At 42.5% G+C, this 26046-nt stretch overlaps 1 protein-coding gene across 1 annotated transcript in view; it reads right to left on the bottom strand.

The window, feature by feature from the left end:
* bcar1 (BCAR1 scaffold protein, Cas family member) overlaps positions 1 to 16836 on the bottom strand; it is a 66912-nt gene extending 50076 nt beyond the window's left edge. The window contains exon 1 of the mRNA XM_037107004.1: positions 16322 to 16836. Coding sequence (XP_036962899.1) covers positions 16322 to 16333 — 12 coding nt within the window. The 5' untranslated portion in view covers positions 16334 to 16836. The remainder of the gene's footprint in view (positions 1 to 16321) is intronic.
* Positions 16837 to 26046: the final 9210 nt, after the last annotated feature.

The following is a 26046-nucleotide window of genomic DNA, read 5'->3' as shown; positions in this document are numbered from 1 at the left end:
GTCCAATGTTAGCTAAAACACAGATCCATTTGCATCATCACATCATAGAGGAGAGGAAAAGCAGAAAGACAGAGTCCCTCAAAGTCCTCCAGAGACTGCGCTGCCTTTTTATAGGCCATCAGAAGTAGAGTAGGTTAATTAGGATTCAGCCTTAATATAGACCAGCACAACACTCAGACTCAGTCTGTCTGCTGGAATAGCATACATTTTCTAGACAAGAGAGCAGACAAAGCAACAGAAAAGTTTGTCTCAGCAGCAGGTTTGCATCCTGAATGCCTGTTAGCTTTACAGCTGATATTAAGAACTGACTGGTGAGTTTAAAGCATATCAAGCTGAATCAGTGGCCTTGGACGCCAACTGGAGCCTGATCAGCAGCTCCTACTGCCTGATATCTAATCTATGAAACATGTTTATCTTAAAAGGTTTCAATGGATTACAGACTGATTTTCACCATCATGACACCTACACAATCTGCCAGAGATGTATAGGCTTCTACATACTACTAATACTACTCGCTGACTGTTAACAATTTGGATAAAAGAGGTTTCAATTTTGAAAAGAAAAACGTTTAAGTACAAAGAAATCTAAAATTATATGTTGATAGAACAACGTCTCAGCAACCATGCACTGTTTTGGTGCAACCTCTGGAGTATGTACTCTTTTCACTAAATTCTCCTTTTTTTTCCTGTCATTAATTGAAAACCATCAGACACCATAAAACGCTAATTATTCCTATTCATTTAGTCTTTAATAGGTTCAGAGCTTATTAAGTATTATGTCTATACCATAACAAAATGTATATTCTGTTAAATGCTGAATATTAACATTTGTTAATTTGTTATATTACTTCACATGTACACCCTTAGAAGTACTTATGTCATGTAACTTTTATGATTAGCATTAAATATACAAATAATATCTATTTTCTTATTTAAGAAAATAATTAATTTAAAAAAAGAAACTGCACTGGAGGAACAGATTGTTAATGAATCAAAACAAAAAAAAGGCTCATCCGACGGTGCTGACACAAACCTGAAGGTGGTGACTGAGGACTAATTACAACAAAAAAGGCAGTACTGCCTTGATTTATAATTTTGTACAACACTTTAGTACTACAAACAAAATATGAACAACATTTGTTCATTCAAATCAATGTATGCTCTGATGCCCTGAATCCATTCATGTCCCTCACCAGCATCACAGGCATGACTGCCCTGATATGGACTTGCTGACTTGAAACATGTTGGTTTTTCCATGATTTCATAAAGAGTTTTAGTAATTATTATTATCAGAGTGCCTTTGAATCCTTCTAGATGATCAATGAAAACTATGGACTATGGACCCACCATAAGCTGCATAGTCACCATTTTTCCATCAACATCATTTGACTTTAATGACATTTTCAAATGAGAGTTGCAGAAATGCATGGGCAATTTTCAGAGCGTTGATCTTTTGAAACTTTCATATTCGATTTTTCTTTTTTGGTATTCTCTTCTTATTCTATATCACCCCTTTCAATGGAATAACCATCACATTAGTGACTTTGACATTAGCTATGTTTAATTTGATAACATTTTGGTGACATTTTTAAAATGGTTGTGAAATGGTGCAACTTAATTTGTTTATAGTGTTCGTCATTGGAGGTCACATTCATGGTGGGGATATGTCTGTTTGGAAAAGGGATGATGCTATTACTGTGATCCTAAATGATATTCAAACCCCCATTTAGGAATGATTTGGATGTTTTTGTCAACGCCGTCAAACTAAGTGTCATGGGGGGTGCTAGTGAGCAGGCCATGGCGTAGGTTGTGTTTTTTTCTCAGCTCATCCACCTTCGTTTGATTTACTAAATATATGCTCATTTTTTTTACCTCTTTGACAGCGGCAAATAACTCATAAAACTCCAAACAATGATCAAGATCAAGAAACCGAGCCCAGGAGCGCATGGTGATCCTCCTGTGAGTGATTGTGACAACTCTAGCCTGTCGAGTGAGCTAGCCAGCGCCGCCAGCTGATCGAGGTCAGCTAGCCCCATGGGCATCGCGGACACGGCAATGGAGGGATCCTCCTAATCCATCCAGGAGGTCATTAGACGGATGGAAAACTCTATGAACATAAGGTTTGACAACTTGGAGACAGCCCTCGCTGGGGTAAAATCAACTCAAGCCGCAAACTCAACCTGCATTACCAACCTAGAAGAGGCCAGGGAGGACCATGACGCAGCACCTCGCTGACCTTAAATTCTTGAATGTTGAATGTTTTGGGACAGCTGGTTTTGTGGGTACTTGGCTGGGCTATATGAATAAAAAATATAAAATTATAAAGAAACATTATGTAAAAAATGTACACATGTGCAAACCCACAGATGATCAACCATGACTATTTTAAATAAGAAAATGTTATTCATTCATTCCTTTCATGGAAACAGCCAACTTACTCTGACCCTGAAGAAAATCTCTAAGTATGATAATAATGAGACACAATCTAAAGGTTATGCCAAGCATATTTTTTTATATGATTTCAAAACACACTATCTGAAATAAAGAACTAAACCTTAGAATTATTGAACCAAAGGGTGAAAAGGGTCAATTTGCACAGTAACCTAACAACGACCTACATTATTCTAATGGATGGACCAGAGGTAGAGAAAAGTGGATGAAGAACTGTGATGGTTTTTCATCTTATTTATATCAATTTATATCCCTACATTCATTGTCACTCAATAAAAGAGGAAGCCATTAGGATTAATCAGTGGGCATAGTTAACTTAAACTGTTAACTACATGTTCCTCGATATAGTAGTGACATTAACTACTTGTGATTACATTTTTTTCCAGGCTAGTAGTGTCTTACTCAGAATCACAATCTCTTTTCTTAGGCAAGTATTATTTTCAGTTTGACTGTTCTGTTCATTTTCACTGCTCCCATCAACCTTGTTTCCAGCAGCATCTTACAGTCATCAGGTGGACACAAGACATTTGAACATTATAATGTTCATGCTAAACTGTCAACTAGGTTAAAAGACATTTTCTTCCAAAGGCTGAAATTATCATCAAAATCAACACTCTTCATTCTCTGACTATCATGAACATCCACTGTAATTGTGAATATGATCCAACCTTAATGTCAAATTGACATGTTGACCTAAGTGGTGCCAGAAGAAAGGTTAAGATCGTGAAAATCATTAGGATTTAACTTCCGAGGAACATGAAAATCTTCCCTAAATGTCATGACATCTGGCCAGTAGTGGATAGGAGGATGTTGTTATGGATCAGACCGAGCATCACTGAAGTCGGGATCTCTGCTTCATCCCCCCACCACTGTCTGTGAAGCTAAGCAGAAAGTATATCCAGTACAGTAAGCATAACCTGAAACTAATGAATAAATGGGGCACAGGACCTATTATGAAAATACAGCAGTTTGAGGAAGTCAGCCTCCTGTTACATAAGGCCTGGTGGGACACTACTGTAATGTGAGCTGGAATAATTCTGACCTAATTTACTGCTACATTCCTCCAACCAGGTCAAGAATGTTTCTGAGAGATGTGGAAATACACACAACTAAACACATACAACAGAAGTAGTGCAAAGTCCGACCTGGTTCATTCACTTCACCTTTCTCTCCACACACGCACGCACACACGCACCCACACCCACACACACACCCACGCACCCACACACACACACACACACACACACTATTTCCTACTCAGTCTGGCCAAAAGAATTTTCAGTTTCCTGTGTGTTGTGATCAGCAAGTGCTTCCCAGTGGGTCTTCTTACAGATTCCAGCAGCTTGATAAGGAACTGGCCCTCTCTGGTAGTATATACAGCTACTTAAACCACAGTTTTCAGTGATTTGCACTCCATCCTGCTTTGCTTTTTATTAGGTGTGCTTTTCCCAGAACTCAAGTAGGTGACAGCTTTGGGGATATATTAATTCAGTATGTGACAAAATAGCCGAATAAAAATGGGGCAGTAATAAATCTACTTGGCCCACACCCACCAAGCCTACCTCATAATGAATTGCTCAGTCAAGTTATTTGATTTTTTTTTTTCCAGCACCAAACAAAGGCTCTTTCACATCACTCTTCCTAACCCATCAATTGTCGCAAGGGAGCTGCATTTGTAGCTAAAAATAGAACGGTTGTGATATTGCTGTGAAAACAGCAAGGGCTCAGATTTTATCATCAAATGTATTAGTGAAGAAAGAAAGAAATATACAGATAAGGATATATTAGGCAGCAACTCAACATGTTGTCCTCAAAGCTGATGTGTTAGAAGCAGGAAAAATGGGCAAGTGTAAGTATTTGAGCGAGTCTGACAGGGGCCAAATTGCAATGCTAGACGACTGGGTATTAGGGATGTCCCAATCAGGTTTTTATTACCCCGATCTGGATCTTTTAATATTTAGTTAATGCCAATCCGAGTCCCGATCTGATACTTTTCCTGGATTATACAGCTACAGGCAGCTACAACTACAAAAAAGTACCTGCATCCAAGCTGTTCCTTAATAGTTTTTCTATTTTGTTGAAATAAAGTATATACTTTCATATGGCTCTTTCTTATTCTACATATGCTACTGCAACTGCCGACCACCTTCCTTGTGCTAGCAGGTGAGTCTATGATGCTGCGCTGTGACAGCAGACCCTCGTGTACAGCCAGCTGAAGTGTGTACCTTATTATAATCAACTGCTATGTTAATTTAGTTAAAAAAAAAAATTAACATGTCACTTCAGATGTGAGGTTACCAACTTGTTCATCTGAAAACCCAATCATCTTGTTATACTCGAAAAAACACATAATGTCCACTAAATGGATAATATAAGGCAGGAAGTTCCCAGAGAAAAGCGTCTAAATGTTTTGACAAGACTATCAAAATGTGTTGTCATATGTAATTTCACCTTGACAACACACACCTATATATTCTATACAGTATAATCTTTTTTCTGCTATATTGGCACAACAATTCTTCAGGTAATGTTTATTTTAAACTAAACTGTGCTCAATTTTGACTTTTCTCACTTAAAGAGAACTTGACTACTCAAGTTAAACTTGAGTTGAAACACCTTGGAACTCAAACATCCCTAGTCTGCCCATGGGATTTGTTGACAAGTGCATCAGTATAGAACACCACCTGCTTTATGTGATTATTAATTATAGAAGTCATGATAGAAGTTATATCAAACACGCATAAATAAAAGTCTAGTTGAAGAAGAACATCAATGTAAAACATTTGGTGGAATAATTTTAACAATCTGCAGGTTTCAATTAGTTTATGCAGTGACACATTCTAGAGTTTCACAAATGACCTTTGTTTTCATTTGTTGTTTCTTTCCATGGTTCTAAGAATTTGTAACCAATGGGAGCATATGCTGAACTTAAACAACTATACATACACAAACAGACATTTAGGTACTGCAGCTTGGGTGGTCAGCCATGTATACACACACACACACACACACACACACACTCTCAAAAAAATTGCCTGCTGGACATTTGGCACCACATAGTTGTATGTTGTATGCTGGTGAGGTTCTGTCTCACTGTGCCATGTACACACACACACACACACAAACACACAAACACACACATACACACAGCTCAGTGGTGTGGAATGGCGTTTGTGAGGAGAAAATTGCTTGGCCTCTTGGTTCACAACCAATTCCCAGAATGGCATCTGGGCAGATTAAAGTCATAGCTCTCTCACTGTGTGTGTGTGTGTGTGTGTGTGTGTGTGTGTGTGTGTGTGTGTGTGTGTGTGTGTGTGTGTGTGTTAAGTATGATTGAACTGAGACCGGATGGGAAGGGATGGATAGATGGAATATGTGTGGGATAAAGAGTTTTGTAGTAGAAAGATGTGGACTGGATAGATGATGTAGATACAGACAGAGACAGGACTGAAAGGCTGAGAGCAAAATGAGAAAGGGATGCTGGGAACTGAGGAAGAGGAAATGAGCAGAATGAAGTAAAGGCACTATTTAGATGGAGGTTAACAGCAATAGACAGACTGTTTTCAACTGAGAGATGAAGGTGGAGGGGATGAGGAGGTGTTTAGCTCTTGTCTCATTTACCACCCTCCCTGAGGACAACACAAACTGTTAGATAAATAAGCTCTGCGACTGACATGAAGAGATCATCACTAGTTCTCCCTCTTGGTATTAGGCGGTCTACACTAGTGCTGGGCGGTATACCGGTTCACACCGAATATCGATGTGTATTTTCATTATGATATGATTTTTTAATATACCGCCATAGCTGTGAATTTGATTACATAATGTACGGAACGCAACGCTGCGCTGCACAATGCTGTTTCAGACCAGACTATTTTCAATGTTGCGCTTCTAAACAGGCATGGTGCAACTGCGAGGCATGGTGAGGGTAAACAGTGGTGCCCTGGTGTTACGTTAAGATGGCTAGGATAGACATGGCAGTTCATGACTTCATCCACGGATATCAAGATGAGCAACTGGAAAGCGGCTGAGATCTGGGAGATGCTAGCGTCTCCTCGGTCTCTGTAGCTGTCAGCGTGTTGTTCACTACTATGGTCGCTACTTTCAAATTAAAAGCCCCCCGCTAGAAACCCAGTTCTAAACTCCAATGGGGTGCAATGTAAAACGCTTATTTTGAAGACAAATTTGTCCTGCTTCCTGTTAGAGGCCTCCTGTTGGAGGCTTTTTGAGAAAGATGGAATGTTAAACCTCCCTTTTAGATGGACAGGGCGGCAGAGTGCAGCCTTGCAGCAAATGTGCCGCCTTTTCTATCTAAAAGGGGCTAGTAATTCCTCTCTCAACCAGTTAAAATGCTGTGAACACCCGATTATGCATGGGAAAAAAAAATACCATCACATACTGTGAAACTGTTAGAATTTTGAAAAATACAGTGATATACATTTTTGGTCATACCACCCAACACTAGTCTACACTATCTGCTAAAGGACAAGCATGCTTATTAAAACGGTAATAATCCATTTTGACTATGAACTCATTCAAAATAACGTGTGCTTTCAGAAAGTGATTACAAAATTACAAATACCATGCATCACCTATGCATTCAGGCCAGATATTTAGTGTTTGTCATTCTAAAGCAGCTGTCTATAATACAGTGCAAATTTTGACATGTAGTGTTTACATTCTATACTACTTCTTACTTTTAGAAGGTACAAGGTACAAGGGTATTTCTCATTTTTTAAATTCCAACAAAAACAACACAAATCTATACACACTATTAAAAGAGTATAGTGTTGGGGATTAATTGAGTTTTACAGCCTGTGGAATAAAGCTGCTCTGAAGTCTGTTGGTGCGTCAGCAGAAACAGATACAGAACCATTTGCTGCAAATTGGTGCTATACAAATAAAGATTGACTGATTGACTGATTGAACTCAACAAACAGCATTTGATGTAGCTGTAGTTGTTATTTTCAAGGTTTTTTTGAAGACCGAGTTGAGGACAGTGTATAGGGCATCCTCCGTGGATCTGTCAGCTCTGTACTCAGAAGGATTTTTCTCACATCCCGTGGTTACTGACAGTGGCCTGCCCTCTGAGGGTGGAGTAAACTTTACAACATAGTCTTTGGTGAAGAGCTCAAAGTGGGCATAACAGGTGTTAAGCTCATCTGGCAGTGTAGCCAAACACAAGATGGGTGCACTCCTACTTTTGTAGCCTGTGACATTTTGAATCGTCACACATATCTTATGTGTTATTGGTGTTGAAGTGACGTTCAGTCTTGTTGTCTGCTTCTTTGTCATCTGACCAAAAGGCAGCTTTTTGGCTCTGTATAGAGCCCTCACCTCCCCATTCCAGGCCGTCTGGTCGGTGAATGAGCTTATGGTCTTTGTGATCATTTGCTGATACAGGATGTCACTGAAGACAAACAGTCCTCAAGATTGATGTTTTTATCCCAAGTAGCAAAATCTCTCAGTTATTGTCTGTGCACTCAAAACAGTCCAGTGGGGCTGCTGTAGCTTTGTATGACCACACCATACATACTTTTACTGAAGTCTTGACCCTTTTAATCAGCTGGTAGAAAGTAGAAGAAGAAGCAGGGAAATGTGGTCTGATGAGATGAGGTGCTCAGATGAGGACATTGGAGGGCTTTATAGCTGCCAGGAATATTTGCATAAACATGGTCCAGGATATTTCTTTCTCTTGGGTAAAGGTCTGTTTGATTAAAATCACCAGCTTTAATAAAGAATCCATCATGATGTTGTTGTTTTGTCAATTCCTGCTTTTTTTGTTTGCATCCTGAGGAATGTACACAGCAACAACAAAAACACAGGTGATTCTGACAATTCTACGTATGGTAGACGCTGTCCATCTGCTCTGACTGCATTTGAGCACCAAGTATTATTTTGGTAGAGACAGATCTTAGTTAGTCACGTCTCGTTGGAGATTTGGACACAGCAGTCTTTGATTTCCCACTGCCAAGTAAGCCTGCGTCACTCTCATCTGCTTATTTCCCTGCAACCAGTGTTGTTTTTGGCAGCCATTTTAGATTTAGTCTTGGTCTTTTGGACTAAAATGCGTTTTAGTTTTCCTCAAATTTTAGTCATTTCTATATGTGATATGTGAGTTTAGTCCTGTTCTAGTCAACGAAAACTCAAACAGGTTTTAGTCTAGTTTTAGTCAGTTTTAGTTAAAAAAAAAAAAAAACACAAGAAGTGTAGTGTTTTAACAAATGAATTTAGGTCATAAGATCTACAAGCTCAGAAGTAGGGCATCAATTCATGAAAAAAACAGTTGAAATATGTTGGGAAAAAGTTGAAAAGTTGAAATATGGAGATGAAAGTTTTCTGTCCAACAGCACTCTCCAATACTTATGGGTTACATTTAAAATATGTCCGTATATCTTCTCTTCGTTTCCGACCACCAAGCCACTTTGTTGACGCTGCCGCCATCCTCCAATGTCTGTAGACCTTTTCAGAAAGAAAAAGCGGCACATTTGCTCCAAGGTAAGGACGGCAATGTGCCAGGATGTCTTTCTAAAATGGAGGCCTAATATTCGTCCTTTTCCAAAAGTCGCCACTGAGGTAGGCATAAACATGTGACACGACATGAAGCTCGAAGTTGGGCAGTGAACAGTGACAACCAATTTGTCTTCAAAATAAGAGCTTTACATTGCACCACATTGAAGTTTAGAACTGGCTTCTTAGCGGGGCGCTTTTAATTTGAAAATAGCAACCGTTCCTAGCTTGCTGCTACAACAACAAGCGGACACAACCAAACAGCTACAGAGACCGAGGAGACGCTAACGTCTCCCGGATCTCAGCAGCTGTCCGGTTGCTCATCTTGATGTCCGTGAATGAAGTGATGGACTGACTGCTGTGATCAGCTGTTTTTTGGTTTTAAAATTCCTCCCGGCTGTGGGTCGCGCAACAGTGCAGGACATCGACACCTCCGCCCATCTCAGGCAGTGGCCGGCACATTGACGCCTCAGATTTAGATAGCAGTTGAGGCGGAAATAAGTGTAACCTCCGAGGCGGCAAATCAGTGGACCAAAACAGACCCCCAATTTGCCGCTCTCCATCTAAAACCACAGACCTAGCCGCCAAAAGCAGCAGAGTGCACGCTGCATGCCAGGCGGTGGGCGTGACCAAACAAGGATAGGATGCAGCAGCACTGCAGATACTTTTTAGGTTTTAATTCAGATTACTTTTGTTGATGTTTTGTCCTGCTGATCTGGCAGGCCGAACAGGAGATGTCACTGCCAGATAAGCCCTGGCGTTCTGGTGCACTTAATTCAAACCCCACACTTACAAAAATGTGGCAAAGTTTAAAGACATACACCATCATCGTCATGGTCATCATTTATTATTATTCATTATGCATTTATAATTCATGTAAAAGATTACAATTACATAGACACTTCGACATACGCAACATGCGTCGATGCGTAGGATGTCTGCAATACTACCACCATGCTGGAGCACTTCAAGCGGAAGCATCCCGGGGCAGCTGGATTCACATTGGATCCCGCTGTGCAGGTTGGTGTGACGTGATGTGACTAATCTGTTTGATGAAAGACAAACACGCTATGTTGTTAAGCTACTTATGTGATTGGGCTGTGTTACTCCAAAAGTTGGATCAGCTTCAACTTTTCTGCCCCAGTCGGCTGCAATTTTTTTGCGGACCCCCGTATGGCATGCACCCCTGCAGCCAAATTGGAATAGCCTCAATAAAATGAATTGGAAAACCATAATTATTAACCATAATAAGCATTGTTGTCCAACAAGTTGGACAACAATGCTTATTATGGTTCCATCATTTTACAAAGTACAGATTTCCACCTCAGGTCTGGACTCACTAATCCTTGGGTGTTGGAATGTGATGGCAAATGTTCTATGCAAGACAAGAAGAAGGAGGAAGAATGGGGAAGTGAAGTGAGAGATGGTTCAATAGAAATAATGAACAATGCATAATGAGGGAGTGAGGTAAGGTGACTGAGAAATCTGCAGGGGAAATTATATAAAGCCCTCCATCTTTCAGTCGAACAGAGTAATATCTATCTCTTCAAATCATTCATCTCTTTCTATCTTTCCCTTTCTCCTCAATCCATTTAGCATTTCATTATCTGCTTCTCATTGCCCCCATCCATCCCCCCCCCCCGCTTCCTCTGCTGCCTCTCCACAGTGTGTAAATCATCCAATCAGGCCTGATGTAGACCCCATCATGACAGAGGCCATAGGTCAAGCACAGACAGACTGGGAAGAGGCATGTCTGACTGGGAGGATGGATGGAGGAAGGGAAAATGGTTGGATAAATGAATGTCTTCATTGATTCAAGGAGAAAGTGAGACAGGCTGGTAGAGGGAGGAGCCAGATGAGACAAATAGTTTTGAAAGAAAAGGGCAGAGACAAAATTAAACATACTGTACAACAAAAGAGAAGAGAGGACAGTTGAAGTTTTTTTTTTGTTGTCCTTCATAAAAATGTACATGCATTTACTGTAATGAGTGTAGTAATTCAGTTTGTAAATAATCTTACACCCATGATAGCTAACACACACACACACACACACACACACACAAAGTATGCAGTGTGTCTTGATGAAGTCTGCAGATTTAAGAAAATGTGAACAACTATTTGGTTGAGAGAGAGCATTCGATTCCTGAATTGTACATATAGCCTACATGTCTATCAATCAATAAAGCTCTGTCACAGAATACTGGTTAATCAATACTAAACCATTTACGGCTAATGGAGGCAAGGATGAGGATACAACATTACAGCAACCGAGCAAGTACAAACAAGGTTTGAACTGTTAGCTGTGTGCTGTCCTTTAGAGGACACTGTCTGACTTTCTTTCTTTTGATACCAATACCTACTGTATACATTTTATCCATGTTTCCGTGTCTGGAGCACTGTTTTCACTGTTGTGTCACTGTCGATGTCATAAATGCTGTCTGTGTGTGTGTAAGCAGCCAGTTCTTCTTAACTGCAACCAAATATACCCTTGGGTACAAATAAAGTTACCTTACCTTACCTTTGGCCGAAGTTATATTTAATTTGAGATTAAGGTAGTCGGTCTTTTGAGTTTGAATAACAGCCACCCACACCACTATCCCGAGGGGGCCCTGACACCTTGTGGTCAGAACGTCCCCCTACACAAGAGGTCAAGGGGCGACCTCTTTGATGGAAGCCCAGTTTTTACTTATTGATAGTTATTGCTATAGCTCAATAGAGCTCAATATAGTGCAATGCTTACTGTTCATAGTTCTTGTTCATTGTCGTGGGGGATCACTGGTGAGTGTTTAAGAGAACTCTGGTTTATCACTGCATAACAAAGAATTCAAGGTTATCACCCTTAATGTGAACGGCTTGACATGCCCAAACGAGGAGAAAAATTATATCAAAATGGTAAACAAGGAAAAGAAGCAAATTATTTTTTTTAAAAAAAGCAAAAAACCCATTTAACAAGTGAAGAACACAAAGAAAGCTTCTCAAACCACCATGATGACTATTCAAGGATCAATTATTTATTTATGCACAATTCTGAGAGGCACAGGATAAAGGAATGTGAAATAAGCCAGAGAGATGTTTCAGACAACTTCACTGTCCACTTAAAACTACTAACTATTTAGATAGTAGAACTAAAAGGACAACATGGAGATTAAATGTAAGTGTGCTAAATAATACTGGATTCAAGGACAGAATAGAGAATGAGCTAAAAACATACCTACAGGATAATGAGGATAATGATGACAGGAATGTGAACAGTGAACATGTGAGCAGTTTTGCAGGGAAAAATTGTATCAGATTTATAATAGAATTATTGACCCGTATTCTAACAAAAAAAAAAAAAAAAGAATTAAAGGGGATTAAAAAAGCATTTGAGAAATGTTTCCAAGGCCTGTGCACCCAGTCCAAACCATTTGATGCCGGTAAGGTTGAAGAATTTCTGAGCCAGTTGGACCTGCCTTCACTGGGTAGACCACATAACGAAAAAAAAATTGATAAAAGACATATCAGTGGAAGAAATCGATGAAGCGATCTCCTCTTTGAAATCCTGCAAGTCTCTGAGTACAGATGGATTTCCAGGAGAATGGTCTAAGTCACTGAGGGACCTACTAAACTACCAAGTTGCTAGACATCCGTGTAAACCCGTAAAATCATAACACATGCATTCGATCCTACTAAGTAGTTCCAGTCAAACTCTCTGTCCACTGCTCTAAATTAATAAGCTAGCTGGCATATCCACATGAAAAAAAATCTGAATATTTTATTTCCAACACTGAGTGCAGTCCATCAGCCCTTCAGTGCCTTATCCTCTGAACACCACAGGGTGGTGACTGTAACACACACACTGCAGAAAATACACTTCCCCTCTAAAGCGAATAATCTCACATCCCGTTCACTGTTCAACTCTCTACTTCAGGCTGCAGCCACAGTAACGTTACACACGGTCGATCATTTGTTGGTGAAAATCTTGATAGTGATTGGGGACAATGACATGACTGGTTAGCTAGCTGGTCTTGTTGTTAAACATAATGTCAAATTATATTTACTGTTTGTCAACCGGAAACAATGTTATTGACTTGGAATGTTGCTAGCATAGCGTTAGCTTTCTGGCTCATCGCTGAGCGGACTAGAATATCTCCCGATGCCAAGTCGTATCTATGGTCCGTCCTATCTGATGGACTTTGCAGAGGCAACTGTCCTCCACAGCGCATCGGACGGTTCGCTGCGTTGTCAGTTAATTCCTGATTATGGACACCTCGAAGGGCATTAGCCCTTACATAAGTTCTTGCAGACCAGGCAAAGATCTCTGCTAGTGGCATCCAACCGCCAGCCAGCGTTCAGATAAACAGCTCGGGTAAGAGCTATTGCCCTCTAGCAGAAGACATAGAACTATTAATTATGATTCAAAATAATTATTCTTGAGGCCCCAGCGACAGAGCAGTAACTTATGGTGTTGTTATGATTACTGGTTGTTTAGTATGCTGAATATGTGCAGTGCATTTCCAAAATAATGACAAATACTGAGCAGAATATTCTCCAGAATAACCTCAGAGGTACTGCATGCTCCAAAAATATGTTTGAAGTGTAACAAGACAAACCCAAGCCCAACAATCAACAACAGATGTAAAGGTTCATTAAACAATATTAGTCGGCCTGCAATCTATAGCAACTCATTTAGCTATCACTGTTGTAAGTTTGTTTTATATAAAGTTGATCAGGCGTTTCTGCTGCAAACTATATAGTGTAGTGCCTTTGGCAAAGTGGAGCAAGGCACAACTGATGACACAACTCAGACGAGATAAAAAATATATATCGCTCTTCAAGTCGGATGACAACAGCTTCAATGAGTAGCTTCACTTTAGAACGCGCCACATTTAATTGTCAGTAACGGTGTTGTAACGATGGAAATAGTAATTAGTTAGATTACCCGTTACTGAAAAAAATAATGCCATTGGTAATGCCTTTTATTTCAACGCTCTTAGTCCCATCACTGGTGATGATACAGTCAGATCACAAGATGAGACTATTTTTAAGAAATCTTCAAAACGTACTTGATCGAAAGTCACAAAATGCTAAATAATGCAGGTCCATTTTGAAATGTTTTGTCTACTCATAATCTTGTAATGACTAGCACTTCAGTTCTACTTTCTGACTGAATATGAATTATTATATACAGTAAAAGACACAAACAACACGTAAAATTTTTTGCCACAAACTCAACTGAGTGGGCTCTCTCCTATGTGATTTTCATGAGCCTCTTTAGACATTATAATTGTGCATGAACTATATGCGAGCTTCTAACTTCTAATTGAAGCTGGGTGTGACGTTTTGAAACCAAAAAAGCTCGACTACTTGGAAATAAAAATATCTGGATCTTCCTTGCTATAACACATGCACTAGAGACTTCCACCCACCGAGCCAGCAAACTTCCAGTTAAGCATGACTGACCTGAATGGGGATAAAATAATTTAATCGTGCAGCTTTTCTAAACATATCAAATTTTATCAGACTGAATGGCTTCAGTTTTAACAGTAAAACGACTCCTTTCGCAGGGGTTGTGATGCTCAGAAAAATGTTAACAGTCTTATAGACCCTTCTTTCACAATGTTAGCTTATCAGAAAAAAAGTCTTTTGGGGTTGCCAATGCATCACATGGAGATGTAATTACAAGGTTTGGCCACTTCAAAGCAATCCATTTTTAAACCGCCTTTATGTGTGTTTACTCCCCACTACAGCCTGCTACACAGTCAGTCTGAGCTGACAGCAAAACAAAACTCATCACGTCGTAACAACGTTATGTGCTGAAAATGTGTACGTTAAGCTAAACACGTACGTAACGCTGTGATTCTACCCTCTCACCTAAGTTACAAGATGAAGGATGGGTAACACCAACAAGGAATAATCTTTAAAACCAATTAAATCACGGTTTAACTTTAATTTATGTCATGCAAAACTTAGACTTGCAAAAGATACATGGTTACAGATAATGAATCAATGTACTGGAACAGTTCTTTATACTACAGTCAGTTTTTATTCGAACCTCGATGAAATTGGATTCAGTTGCACCAATACTTCAAACTCCTGTTTGCAATGGACTTGAGGAGGTTTAACTTTTAAGACTGCTGCCTTTCTGAGATGGATTTAGCCCAATAATCAACTTCCTAATTTTCTGAGGTTGCTAAAACTACATAAGCTAGCGATCGAAAAACTTGAAACTCCTTTGGTCTTCCCTTCAGGAGCTGCTCTTGAGAAATGTTTGTTCAATGTTCCTCCCAACAGTGAAACATCGAAGAAACAAAATATGGCTACTATAATATCTGGCTTTGCTTCCACATGTGAAGTTATTTGTCGACTGACAACAAACATGTGCTCTCAACAGATCCTCAGCAGATCCACCATCAAACTCCTTGTGGAGGAAACTTTTCTAAACAAAATGAGTTCATGTTTAGGGGTGTTATGTATTCTTCAGTCATACAGAAATGCAGCATTAGCAACAAACAAGGACATACTAAAAACTGTGCCCGCAGCATTACAGTTAGAGGAAAACAGGTCTGAAACTAGACACAAGATGCTCTGTTGGTGAATTTAAGAATGTCATTATTACACAAAGACACTGGAAGTCATTTATCCATATGTGATGAAATATGTCAATAATATACATGTCTAATGGTGGAACACAATAAATATGAGGCCTTTCTATTTCTCTTGCAGCTGACTGCACACACTGGAATGACTGACACAGCTCTCCATCAGACCCTCAGGCGGACTGTGAAACACATCCTAAGGAATGTGATGAAGAGCAACGCAACAAGCTCCATCAAGACCGTTTGTAACCGCAGCAGCCTGCACGCACACACCTGGGCCTCATACAGCACACTCCAGCAGTAATGTCAAGTCTCAGTGTGTTGACTGGCCCGGCTGTGTCGCTACAGACCGAGTGTCTGGCCTCAAACCAAAGAGCACTCACACAACTTGATAGATGAATGCATCTTTACTAACGAGCAGAGCCCACCGGTACCGAGCTCACAGCACACTTTACTACACTGCTCCTTCCAGCCAGTCTAACTCACGATGAGGCAGCAGTGGCCCTGTAGTCCAACAGAATACATATTTCATTTCAATTGTCGTAGTGAACACTGGTGACAATCACACTGACAGCTCTTCTCCAAGCTGACATTTGACGTTAATCATGGAGGACCTGCTTGGCGCAGAACAGGGTGTGTGCTGGGCTGGATCAGGGCTCAAGCCTGTATCGACTCAACATGTCACGTCTTGAACTACCACGAAAACGAATCGTCTCCAACTAGCTTGCATGAATCACTGCAGGACAAGAAGTATTTCGGGAGCCTCGGGGCTGACATACTTACAGGGACAGACATTTTGCTAGCGCTGTCAATCTCCGTGGCTCCTGGCTTTAAACCGCTCGCTAGTCTTTTTCCAGATGCTACTTTTCCCAAATAACGAGGTTTTCTTCACAGCTCCACAAGCATCAGTCCTCCTTCGTCCATTCCATGCTGGAATCTATAGGAAGCCAAAGACCCAGCGACAGAAATGGTCGTTTTCTCTCCTGTCTTGAGTGTGAATGCGTCTGCAGCAGCAGGGCAGCAGCGGTGCGGCCGCCTCAGTGTCCAGCACACCCGGCCGACAGAGCTCCGTCGTCCGCCTCCCCGCTCCCTCCCTCCACCACTCCTCTTTTCTGTCACGGATTCTCTCACGGACTCCTTCGGAAAGGCCTCGCTTCAAATTCAGGCTAGTAAACGACACAGAGAACGAGACAGATTTACTCGCACCGTATGCTGACAGGTCTATAGCGTCAGTGAAGAGGAGGAGGAGGAGGAGGAGGAGGAGGAGAGCACCGCCCCTGCTGCTGCTGCTGCTGCTGCTGCTGCCGCTGCCGGGCGGCCCTCGGCTGGGCTCAGCCAGTTCGGTCTTAAAGAGACCGCGTCACCTCAGAGACCCGACATTACTACAGGTCCAAAGAGTCACAAATGAACCCACCAATGGTAGGTTTTAAAATATCTCCTGGGACACTTTATGGAACGAGCCTTTAAATGACTATTCTTGAGTTTTGTTCTACTCCATTTTCTACACATAAAATGTAATGAGAGAAATGTTTTGTCTCCACCCAGTGCTACTATCTCCAGCTATTCCTTTTTTCTTACCATCTGAACATCTATTGTCAAACTCTAGAGAGGTACTTGTACCCCATCACAGTGACTATCTAGTGTGCATTCATTTTGGTCAGTTACATCGTTATTGATTGTCAAACAGAGCAATGTGACTTGCAAAATGGATAGCTGTAATGTTAACTTTCCTTGGATTATAGCCCAGTGCCTGTTGTGTCTCAGTATCAATACGCTGAGCCTATATTTTCTCATCATCCCCTCCTCTGATGTGCAGCCAACCCCAGAAATGATTCAGTTGAATGTTTTTGCTTGTTACACTGACCAAAAGGTTTATGACAGTGTTGTTTAAAATCAGCTGCTCATTAAAATGGCTGGAGGAGTCTGAATGGATGGATTGTGAGGATGATGACGATTTGTCTGTGTGTCTGTGTGTGTGTTTGTGCCTTCATGACACGTGAAGTCCTCTTGGGGATCAAAGCCTGGTCCTAATGGACTAATAACAGCAGCTATTTATAGCCCACACGACATCATGTGTGCACTTTACTAGGCAAAAGAGGTGAAATTTGTCAGCAGAAAAGATGGTTACTGTTGAAGTTTGGCAACACTTTGGCTGTGTAAGACCGCGAGGGAAATATTTTACCAGAAAATGTGTCACCTGAAATGTATCCACCTGTCAAAAGAGTTCAAATGACAAACCCTAAATGTCTACATGACCAATCCAGGGTTGCCATAGTCAAAATTACTGCACATATATTACATATTAAATGTATGTAGCATACAATTATGGTCATTTGATGACATTGGGACTGTATGAAAAAAAATACAAAGGGAAGTCAGATTGAAAGACGGGTAATGAAAGAAGGCTTTAGTATTATCACAAAGTGGTCCTTTAGGCAACAGTAAAGAGCAGTTCTGTCTTTAAATTATAATAAGGCTGCGATTTTCATGATCCACACAGTATGTAAGCACAAAATACTATGCTGCTGGGATTGTGTTGGACTAACTGAGGGCAAGGCTGAGTGTTTATAATAGGTCCATGTAATTTGGACTGGTACTGTAATTTTGTAATTAAAAAAAAAATTAATCCATCCATCTATCCATCCATCTATCCATTTTCTTCCGCTTATCCAGGGCCGGTCCGAGCAGGGACGCCCAGACTTCCCTCTCCCCAGACACTTCTTCTAGCTCCTCTGGAAGGATCCCAAGGCGTTCCCAGGCCAGCCGAGTGACATAATCACTCCAGTGTGTCCTGGGTCTTCCTCGGGGTTTCCTCCCGGTGGGGCATGCCAGGAACAACTCCCGAGGAAGGCGTCCAGGGGGCATCCAATACAAATGCTCGAGCCATCTTAGCTAGCTCCTCTCGATGTGGAGGAGTGGAAGCTCTATTCCAAGCTCCTCCCGGGTGACAGAGCTCCTCACCCTATCTCTAAGGCAGCGCACCACCAACCTGTGGAGGAAACTCATTTTTGCCGCTTGTATCCGGAATCTCATTCTTTCGGTCACAACCCAAAGTTCATGACCATAGGTGAGGGTAGGAATGTAGATTGACCTGTAAATCGAAAGCTTGCCTTACGCTCAGCTCTCTCTTCACCACAACAGACCAATACAATGACCGCATTACTGTGGCTGCTGCACTGATCCACCTGTCAGTCTCACGCTCCATCCTTCCCTCACTCATGACCAAGACCCCAAGATACTTTAATTCCTCCACTTGAGGCAAGAGCTCTCCCCCAACGTGGAGGGAGCAAGCCACCTTTGTCCTGTCGAGAACCATGGCCTCAGACTTGGAGGTGCTGATTTTCATCCCAGCTGCTTCACACTCTGCTGCAAACCATCCCAGGACATGCTGGAGGTCCTGGGGCAAAGGAGCCAAAAAGACAACATCGTCTGCAAAAAGCAGAGATGGAATCCAGTGGCTCCCGAACCAGACCCCCTCTGGCCCCGGGCTGCACCTAGAAATTCTGTCCATAAAAATAATGAACAGAACCGGTAACAAAGGGCAGCCCTGCCAGAGTCAAACATGCACCAGGAACAGGTCTGACTTACTGCCGGCAATGCGAACCAGGCTCCTGCTCCAGTTGTACAGGGATCGTACAGCAGAAGGCCTCTGATCCCGTACTCCTGAAGCACCTCCCACAGCATGCCACGAGGGACACGGACGAATACCTTCTCCAAGTCACGAAAAACACATGTGGACTGGTTGGGCAAACTCCCATGAACCCTCGAGCACCCTGCGGAGGGTATGGAGCTGGTCCAGTGTTCCATGGCCAGGACGAAAACCGCATTGTACCTCCTGAATCTGAGGTTCGACTATTGGCTGAATTCTCCTCTCCAGTCCCCTGGAATAGACTTTCCTAGGGATGCTGAGGAGTGTGATCCCCCAATAGTTAGAACACACCCTCCGGTCCCCCTTTTTGAATAGAGGGACCACAACCCCAGTCTGCCAATCCAGAGGCACTGTACCCGACTGCCACGCGATGCTGCAGAGACGTGTCAGCCAAGACAGCCCCACAACATCCAGAGACTTGAGGTACTCAGGGCGGATGTCATCCACCCCAGGTGCTTTGCCACTGAGGAGCTTCCCAACTACTTCAGTGACTTCGGCTTGGGTGATGAATGAATCAACCTCTGAGTCCTCAGCCTCTGCTTCCTCTATGGAAGGGATGTCAGTGGGATTGAGGAGATCCTCAAAGTATTCCTTCCACCGCCTGATGATATCCCCAGTCGAGGTCAACAGCTCCCCACCTCCACTGTAAACAGTGTTGGTAGAGGGCTGCTTCCCCCTCCTGAGGCGCCAGATGGTTTGCCAGAATTTCCTTGAGGCTGTCCCCCTCCATGGCCTCGCTGAACTTTTCCCAGACCTGAGCCTTTGCTTCCATGACTGCCCGTGCTGCCGCACGCTTGGCCTGCTAGTATCCGTCAGCTGCCTCAGGAGTCCCCCAAGCCAACCAGGCTCGATAGGGCTCCTTCTTCAGCTTGACAGCGTCCCTTACTTTTGGTGTCCACCACCGGGTTCGGGGATTGCCGCCACGACAGGCACCGGAGACCTTACAGCCACAGCCTCAAATAGCCGTGTCAACAATGAAAGCAGAGAACATGGTCCATTCGGACTCAATGTCCCCAGCCTCCCTCTGGACCTGGTCAAAGCTCTCCTGGAGGTGGGAATTGAAGACCTCCCTGACAGAGGGTTCCGCCAGACCTTCCCAGCAGACCCTCACAATACGTTTGGGTCTGCGAAGTCTGTCCAGCTTCCTCCCCTGCCAGCAGATCCAACTCACCATCAGGTAGTGATCAGTTGACAGCTCAGCCCCTCTCTTCACCCGAGTGTCAAAGTTGATCATTGACCTCCGGCCTAGGGTGTCCTGGTGCCACGTGCACTGATGGACACCCTTATGCTTGAACATGGTGTTTGTTTGAACTGAATATTTTGATTTTATTGTGGAAAACTACACTGACAGCACTAAAAGTATTTAATTTTGGGTTCAACAATGTGGCAGTGCAGTAATGGTGTTACACAAACAAGTGCTGTATTGTAGGCAACTGGACTTGTTTGAACTACATTCTACCCCAGTTAGTTATAATTAAAGAAGCCTCTTAGATGAGAAGTGAATCGTCTTCAGGAAAAAATTCAAAAAATTCCAGTTGCCTGCGTTACAGTACCACTGAAGTTTCTTGAAGCCCGAGCAGTGGACAAGCTGAAGCACCCCTTGGGCGCAGCCAGTGAGGCGCCAGCAGTTAGAGGATTACATGGTTTCCACCAGAGGTCTGCCAGCGGTGATGGAGGAGGCCATCTGGTGAGGCTGGATCATTGAGAGTAGAGAGCCTTGGTTAAGGCAACCAGTGCTGATAGTGTTGGTCACTGGCCTGCCAGGTTTTGAAGCTGTGATTATGGGATGTGGACGATGCCTGAGGGCCGTTGCCGTCTGGAGGAATGATGTTGTAATCTGCCAGTGTGTCTTGCAGAGCTGCTACCAGGGTTGCTGTGTCCTGTGTTTCCATGCACCGGCAGGACTGGCACTCTTCTTCCTAACAGAAGTGTTAAGACAGAGCATCTGCATTGGCGTGTTCGTGGCCCTGGCCAGCTGCTCCTCAGGTCTGCCAATGATGTGGCGGTGAGTCACAGGTCTTTGCCGGTGGTGTGAAGTGCTGTTATCTCAGAACTGTCGTAGGGTGTAATTCTGGGTTCATCCTCCAGAGCCTTCCACTTGACCTGTCGGTCAAACACAATGATACAGGGATCTTGTATGGTAAAAAAAAATACTCCTAGAGACTGAGCATTTTTTTTCCCAGCTTTCTGGTGCGTTGGCCTATGACTATGTTGATATGGAGCTTAGTGGTTCTCCAGCCCTGTGGTTTTGGGCCATCTATACCAGGCAGAAGTCCGGGGCAGATATTCACTAGGGCCTTAGACAAAGCAAATTGTCTCAAGATGGGGAAACTCAGGCCACCTATTCCCCAACACACTAAAATATTTTATTGTGTTTTGTGTATTGTGTTCATCTTAATTTCATAATGGACTACACTTTAACCTGTATTTCAAGATGGCATTTTTCCCCACATACGATTTCATGCTACTTTTCATTTCACAAGGTCCTCTTTATTGACAGAGGTGTAGCTTAGTTACCATCCTCACGTTCCCTACCTCTTCGTCAATCAAGATCAATAGCTGCTCCCAGATTTAGCCCGCTGTGATTCTAAAGATGTTCCTCAGAGCAGGAGGGAGCAAGGAAATCATCAGTGACGTAAGCTGGACCACCAACCAAGGAACAGGAGTGGCCGTACCCAGGCAGGAACTCTCGTAAGCCAGAAAGAAGGCTCCTGGGACCCAACAAAGGTTTTAACCTGGCTGGAAATCAGCCAGCACAGGAACGGCCTCTGGCTGGGGGCTCGCAGGACAGTGGCTGCTTGAAAACGTAACTCAAGCTGGCAAGATTGACTTGTCTGTCTGTTCCTACTTCAGTAGGACCACTGATTTTTTACCCTCCAAATGACTGACAGGGCTGATAACATTGACATCAAACAGAGCCACTTCGACTGATTCCCGTAAAAAAGAGAGCAAAAGGTATGCCTTTCGTACACACATTCAGGAAACAGACAAGCGTGAGGAGCTCTGTCACCCAAGAGGAGCTGGGAGTACAGCCGCTGCTCCTCCATCTGTATCGGATTCCCCCTAGACGCCTCCCTTGCGAGGTGTTCCTGGCATGTCCCGTTGGGAGGAGACCCCGAGGAAGACCCAGGACACGCTGGAGTGACTATGTTGTTCGGCTGGCCTGGGAACACCTTGGGATCCTCCCGGGAGAGCTGGAGGAAGTGTCTGGGGAGAGGGAAGTTTGGGTGTCCCTGCGCAGACAGCTGCCCCCGCGACCCGGCCCCGGATAAAGCGGATAAAGATGGATGGATGGATGGATGGATGGATATTTAATATTTACAGGAATAGACAAAGAACTGTATCAAAACCCCACAGTCTATGTTACAAAGAAATCAAATCTCCCTCTCATCCTTTTTACTTCCCTCAAATCAATCCTCCTCTTCCTGCCCTTCTTGTCCTTGCATTCCTGTTTATTCATTGTCATGACTGAAAATCACCCAAAGTGGATATCAGCCATCAGATCTACTGCAGTGGTTCTCCTCTGATAAAACATTTTGATTGAGTACACTTCTAATGTGGTCTTGTGGCCTTCCTCAGTACAGCGTCCTTTTCATCCCAATCCATGAAAACACGTCATCATAATTTAAGTGGTCAGTAAGGTTATTTTGTGCATCATGATGGGATAAAGTTATGAAAATGTTAATGTTTAATGTATTGTTGTAGTTTCTTTTCAATCCAAAGCATCAACAATGGCTATGGAAAACTCAGTACTGGCTGAAAACAAAAAAACTATTTAAAAATCTACCCAACACTGGTATAGTCTCATGGAACATTTGACAGACGTGAACACTGGATTGTGACCCCCCTCCTCCGTGATCTCCACTGACTTCCTGTTGCAGCCCGCATCTGATTCAAGGTGATGGCCCTCAACACCGTCAATGGAACTGCAACCATCTACCTCCATGCACTAACACAGCCCTACATTTTGGTTCAGTTATCTTTGAATCTTGTGTTTCTGCATGAGGAGAATGGAACTCAGCCTTGGGAACACACTTCTATCACGTGTTAGAATGGCATCTGTTTTTGGATTACATAAACTTCTGATTACAGGCCTTTGCATTTACACTTGGTATTAACAGGTTTTCATGTTTCGCGAAATCAATTCATGCACTAAAAATCAATTCATGCATTGAAAATCAATTCATGCATTGATTTTCCCACATCTGGGAGGAAGACTGTGAATGGAGGTTTTCTTGGACTTTAACCCACAAAAGATCTAAAAATGTGTACCATGATTAATAAAATGTTTCATTTTCCACAAACATGTATTGTTTCATTTGTGTATAGTCATATCCATGAAAATACAGATTAATTTGCAGATATACATAACTTACAAATACCGTTTCACATGAAAATGTTATAGATTTTACAGATGTGAATAGTTTCACCGCAAAAATACATGTGAAGTGATATGTGAATACATTTGTACATGTGAAATTGGTTTTACAGTATAAACTGCAAATTGCTTCCTGTCAATGTGCCACAACAGCAATCTGTAGAAAAATAGCGAGACATTACATGCGGTTGCTCATTACACCAGCAGGTGGCGGTATTTCCTTCTATGGGCCAATAACTCTGAACTGAAAGCAGGCTAATAAAAGATACTGACATTACCTAGTATCTCCATCCATACAATAGGAGACATTAAGAACAAGAACAACAATCTGGTTTCAACCATGTGAAAGATGAAGATGAGTGTCACTCCACTTTGTCTTTTATGTTTTAGCCTTCTTCAATAATAGTTTCACCCCTGCTACTGAAGCTAGCTACACGTGTATGGACATTTTTCATCAGATATGCTGTGGTAGGTACATGAAAATTATATGATAAAACAGTCAGGGTTAAAAATTCCACATGGCCCACAAACTGACAGGAAGGGATTCACCAATATTCAGAGGCATGTACAAACGGATTCACGAATATGCAAATCACTTTACGTGCAATCTTCCATTGAAACTAGTCACATTTGTGAAACCTGTAACATTTTTATCTCAAATTAAAATACGTATTCACAGAGTATTTATGTATATTTGCAAATCAGAATTATTGTAGGTATGACTTTACACAACACGAACACACACCAAAAAATTGTGGTTATGAAGTATTTGTGATTCATTGCACACAACTGAGGATTGTTCATTGTGGGTTAAAACACTCATCCAAAAGACTTCCACAGACATAGCAGACTTACTCATGATAGACTGCTATGACATGTACTGTGAGGATCATGACAGTGGAGGACAGCTGTGAGCATGTTCAGGCTACTGTTTGGCAAGCTTGCTAAATAAGCTAATATTATGTACAGTAGAAATGAAAGCTATCGGAGAAAATACTAGCACTAGTAAGACGTTGGCTGTGTGTTTCAGTCTTGTACACTGTAGTTGTCTTTTGAAGAGTCTCCAGTCAGTGGCTGTTACAAGAGATGATGTTGGAAGATGCTTTGTGGGGTCAACCCCAGGAAAGCAGCCGCTCCAGACAGGATTCCATAGTCAGATACTCAGAGACTGTGCAGACCTGCTGGCTGAGATATTTTGCCACGTCTTTAACCTTGCCTTGACAAATTGCACTGTCCTCAAATGCCTTCAGTCCCCAACCCTGCCTGTTGCAAAACAACAACAAGCAGCAGCCTAAGTGACTTCAGACTTGTGCCCTCACCCCTACTGTAGCAGTGCTGCGAGAGGCTGGTCCTGAGACATCTTAAATCATCACTCCAGTCAACAGAAGACACCATCAACACAGCTCTCCACACTGCACTGACCTGTCTGGAATACCCAGGGTCAATGTAAGGATGTAATTTTAGGAGCTCTGCATTCGGTAAGATCATCCCCAGCAGAATGCTGACCAAACTGCTTGACCTGGGTGTCCAGTCAGCATACATGTGATGGATCAGGGACTTTGTGACAGACCCATTACCCTCCAAACCTGACACTCTGCACTGGTGCGCAGCACGGTTGTGTGCTGAGCCCTCTTCTCTAGTCTCTCTACATCTAAGACTGCACACCAACCCACATTACAAACATAATAGGTTTGTAAATGACAGAACTGTGGTAGGACTGATCCAGAACAAAGAGCACATGAAAAAACAGTATCTTCGAGCAGAAAGCCATAGTCGCAGGGGGGGCATATCTGATCCGCAAGCATGCAGCTGTGAGGAGCAAACCTCCCTGTGTGCATGCTCCTGGTCCCCTCTTGCTGGGCTGCAGAGTTTCTGCTCCCTCAACAAGTTGACTTTTGACAGTTGGAGGTGGAACCATGGCTCATATATTTTTCTCCTTTGATTGGTCACTCCGAATGATGTACATTTGATTGGCTGTTTGGTTTGATCAGAGACACAGTGGAAGACAGAAGGCTGTCTGAGACAACAACCATGTTATCACCTTGCCAGAGTTTACCACAGGCCTCACATTACTGAGGTTTGCTAAAGCTAGCTGGCATACCCCTAACATTAGTTAGTCTCTATCAACTTCAGAGACCTGCATCAACACTTGCGCTAAATTATCACCATAATAGAACAGTTAGCCTAGCAGCAAAGCCCTGGTAGAACAGTGTTTCTCCATCATGAACAATGCTCTGACAGACAATGATGGAGGAAGTATTCATATCCTTCAAAAGTACTAAAAACATCAGTGTTTAAGTGACATATTACCAGAAGTCTGTTGTGGGCCTGTCCTGTGAGAACCAGTTAGCTGTAAAAAGTCATCTTTTCATGGCATCAGAAGAACAGACCTTTGATGATGAATTTTGCAGCTAATCATGAGGGTTTTAAAGAGTTTATATACAAGTTAAGCAGCCAGGAAATGTACTTGTATTACAGACT

This window comes from Acanthopagrus latus, chromosome 8, assembly GCF_904848185.1.
Source record: "Acanthopagrus latus isolate v.2019 chromosome 8, fAcaLat1.1, whole genome shotgun sequence".
Taxonomy (NCBI): Eukaryota; Metazoa; Chordata; class Actinopteri; order Spariformes; family Sparidae; genus Acanthopagrus; species Acanthopagrus latus.
Note: the sequence above shows the minus strand (reverse complement) of the source record. Positions and strands in the feature narration are given on the sequence as shown.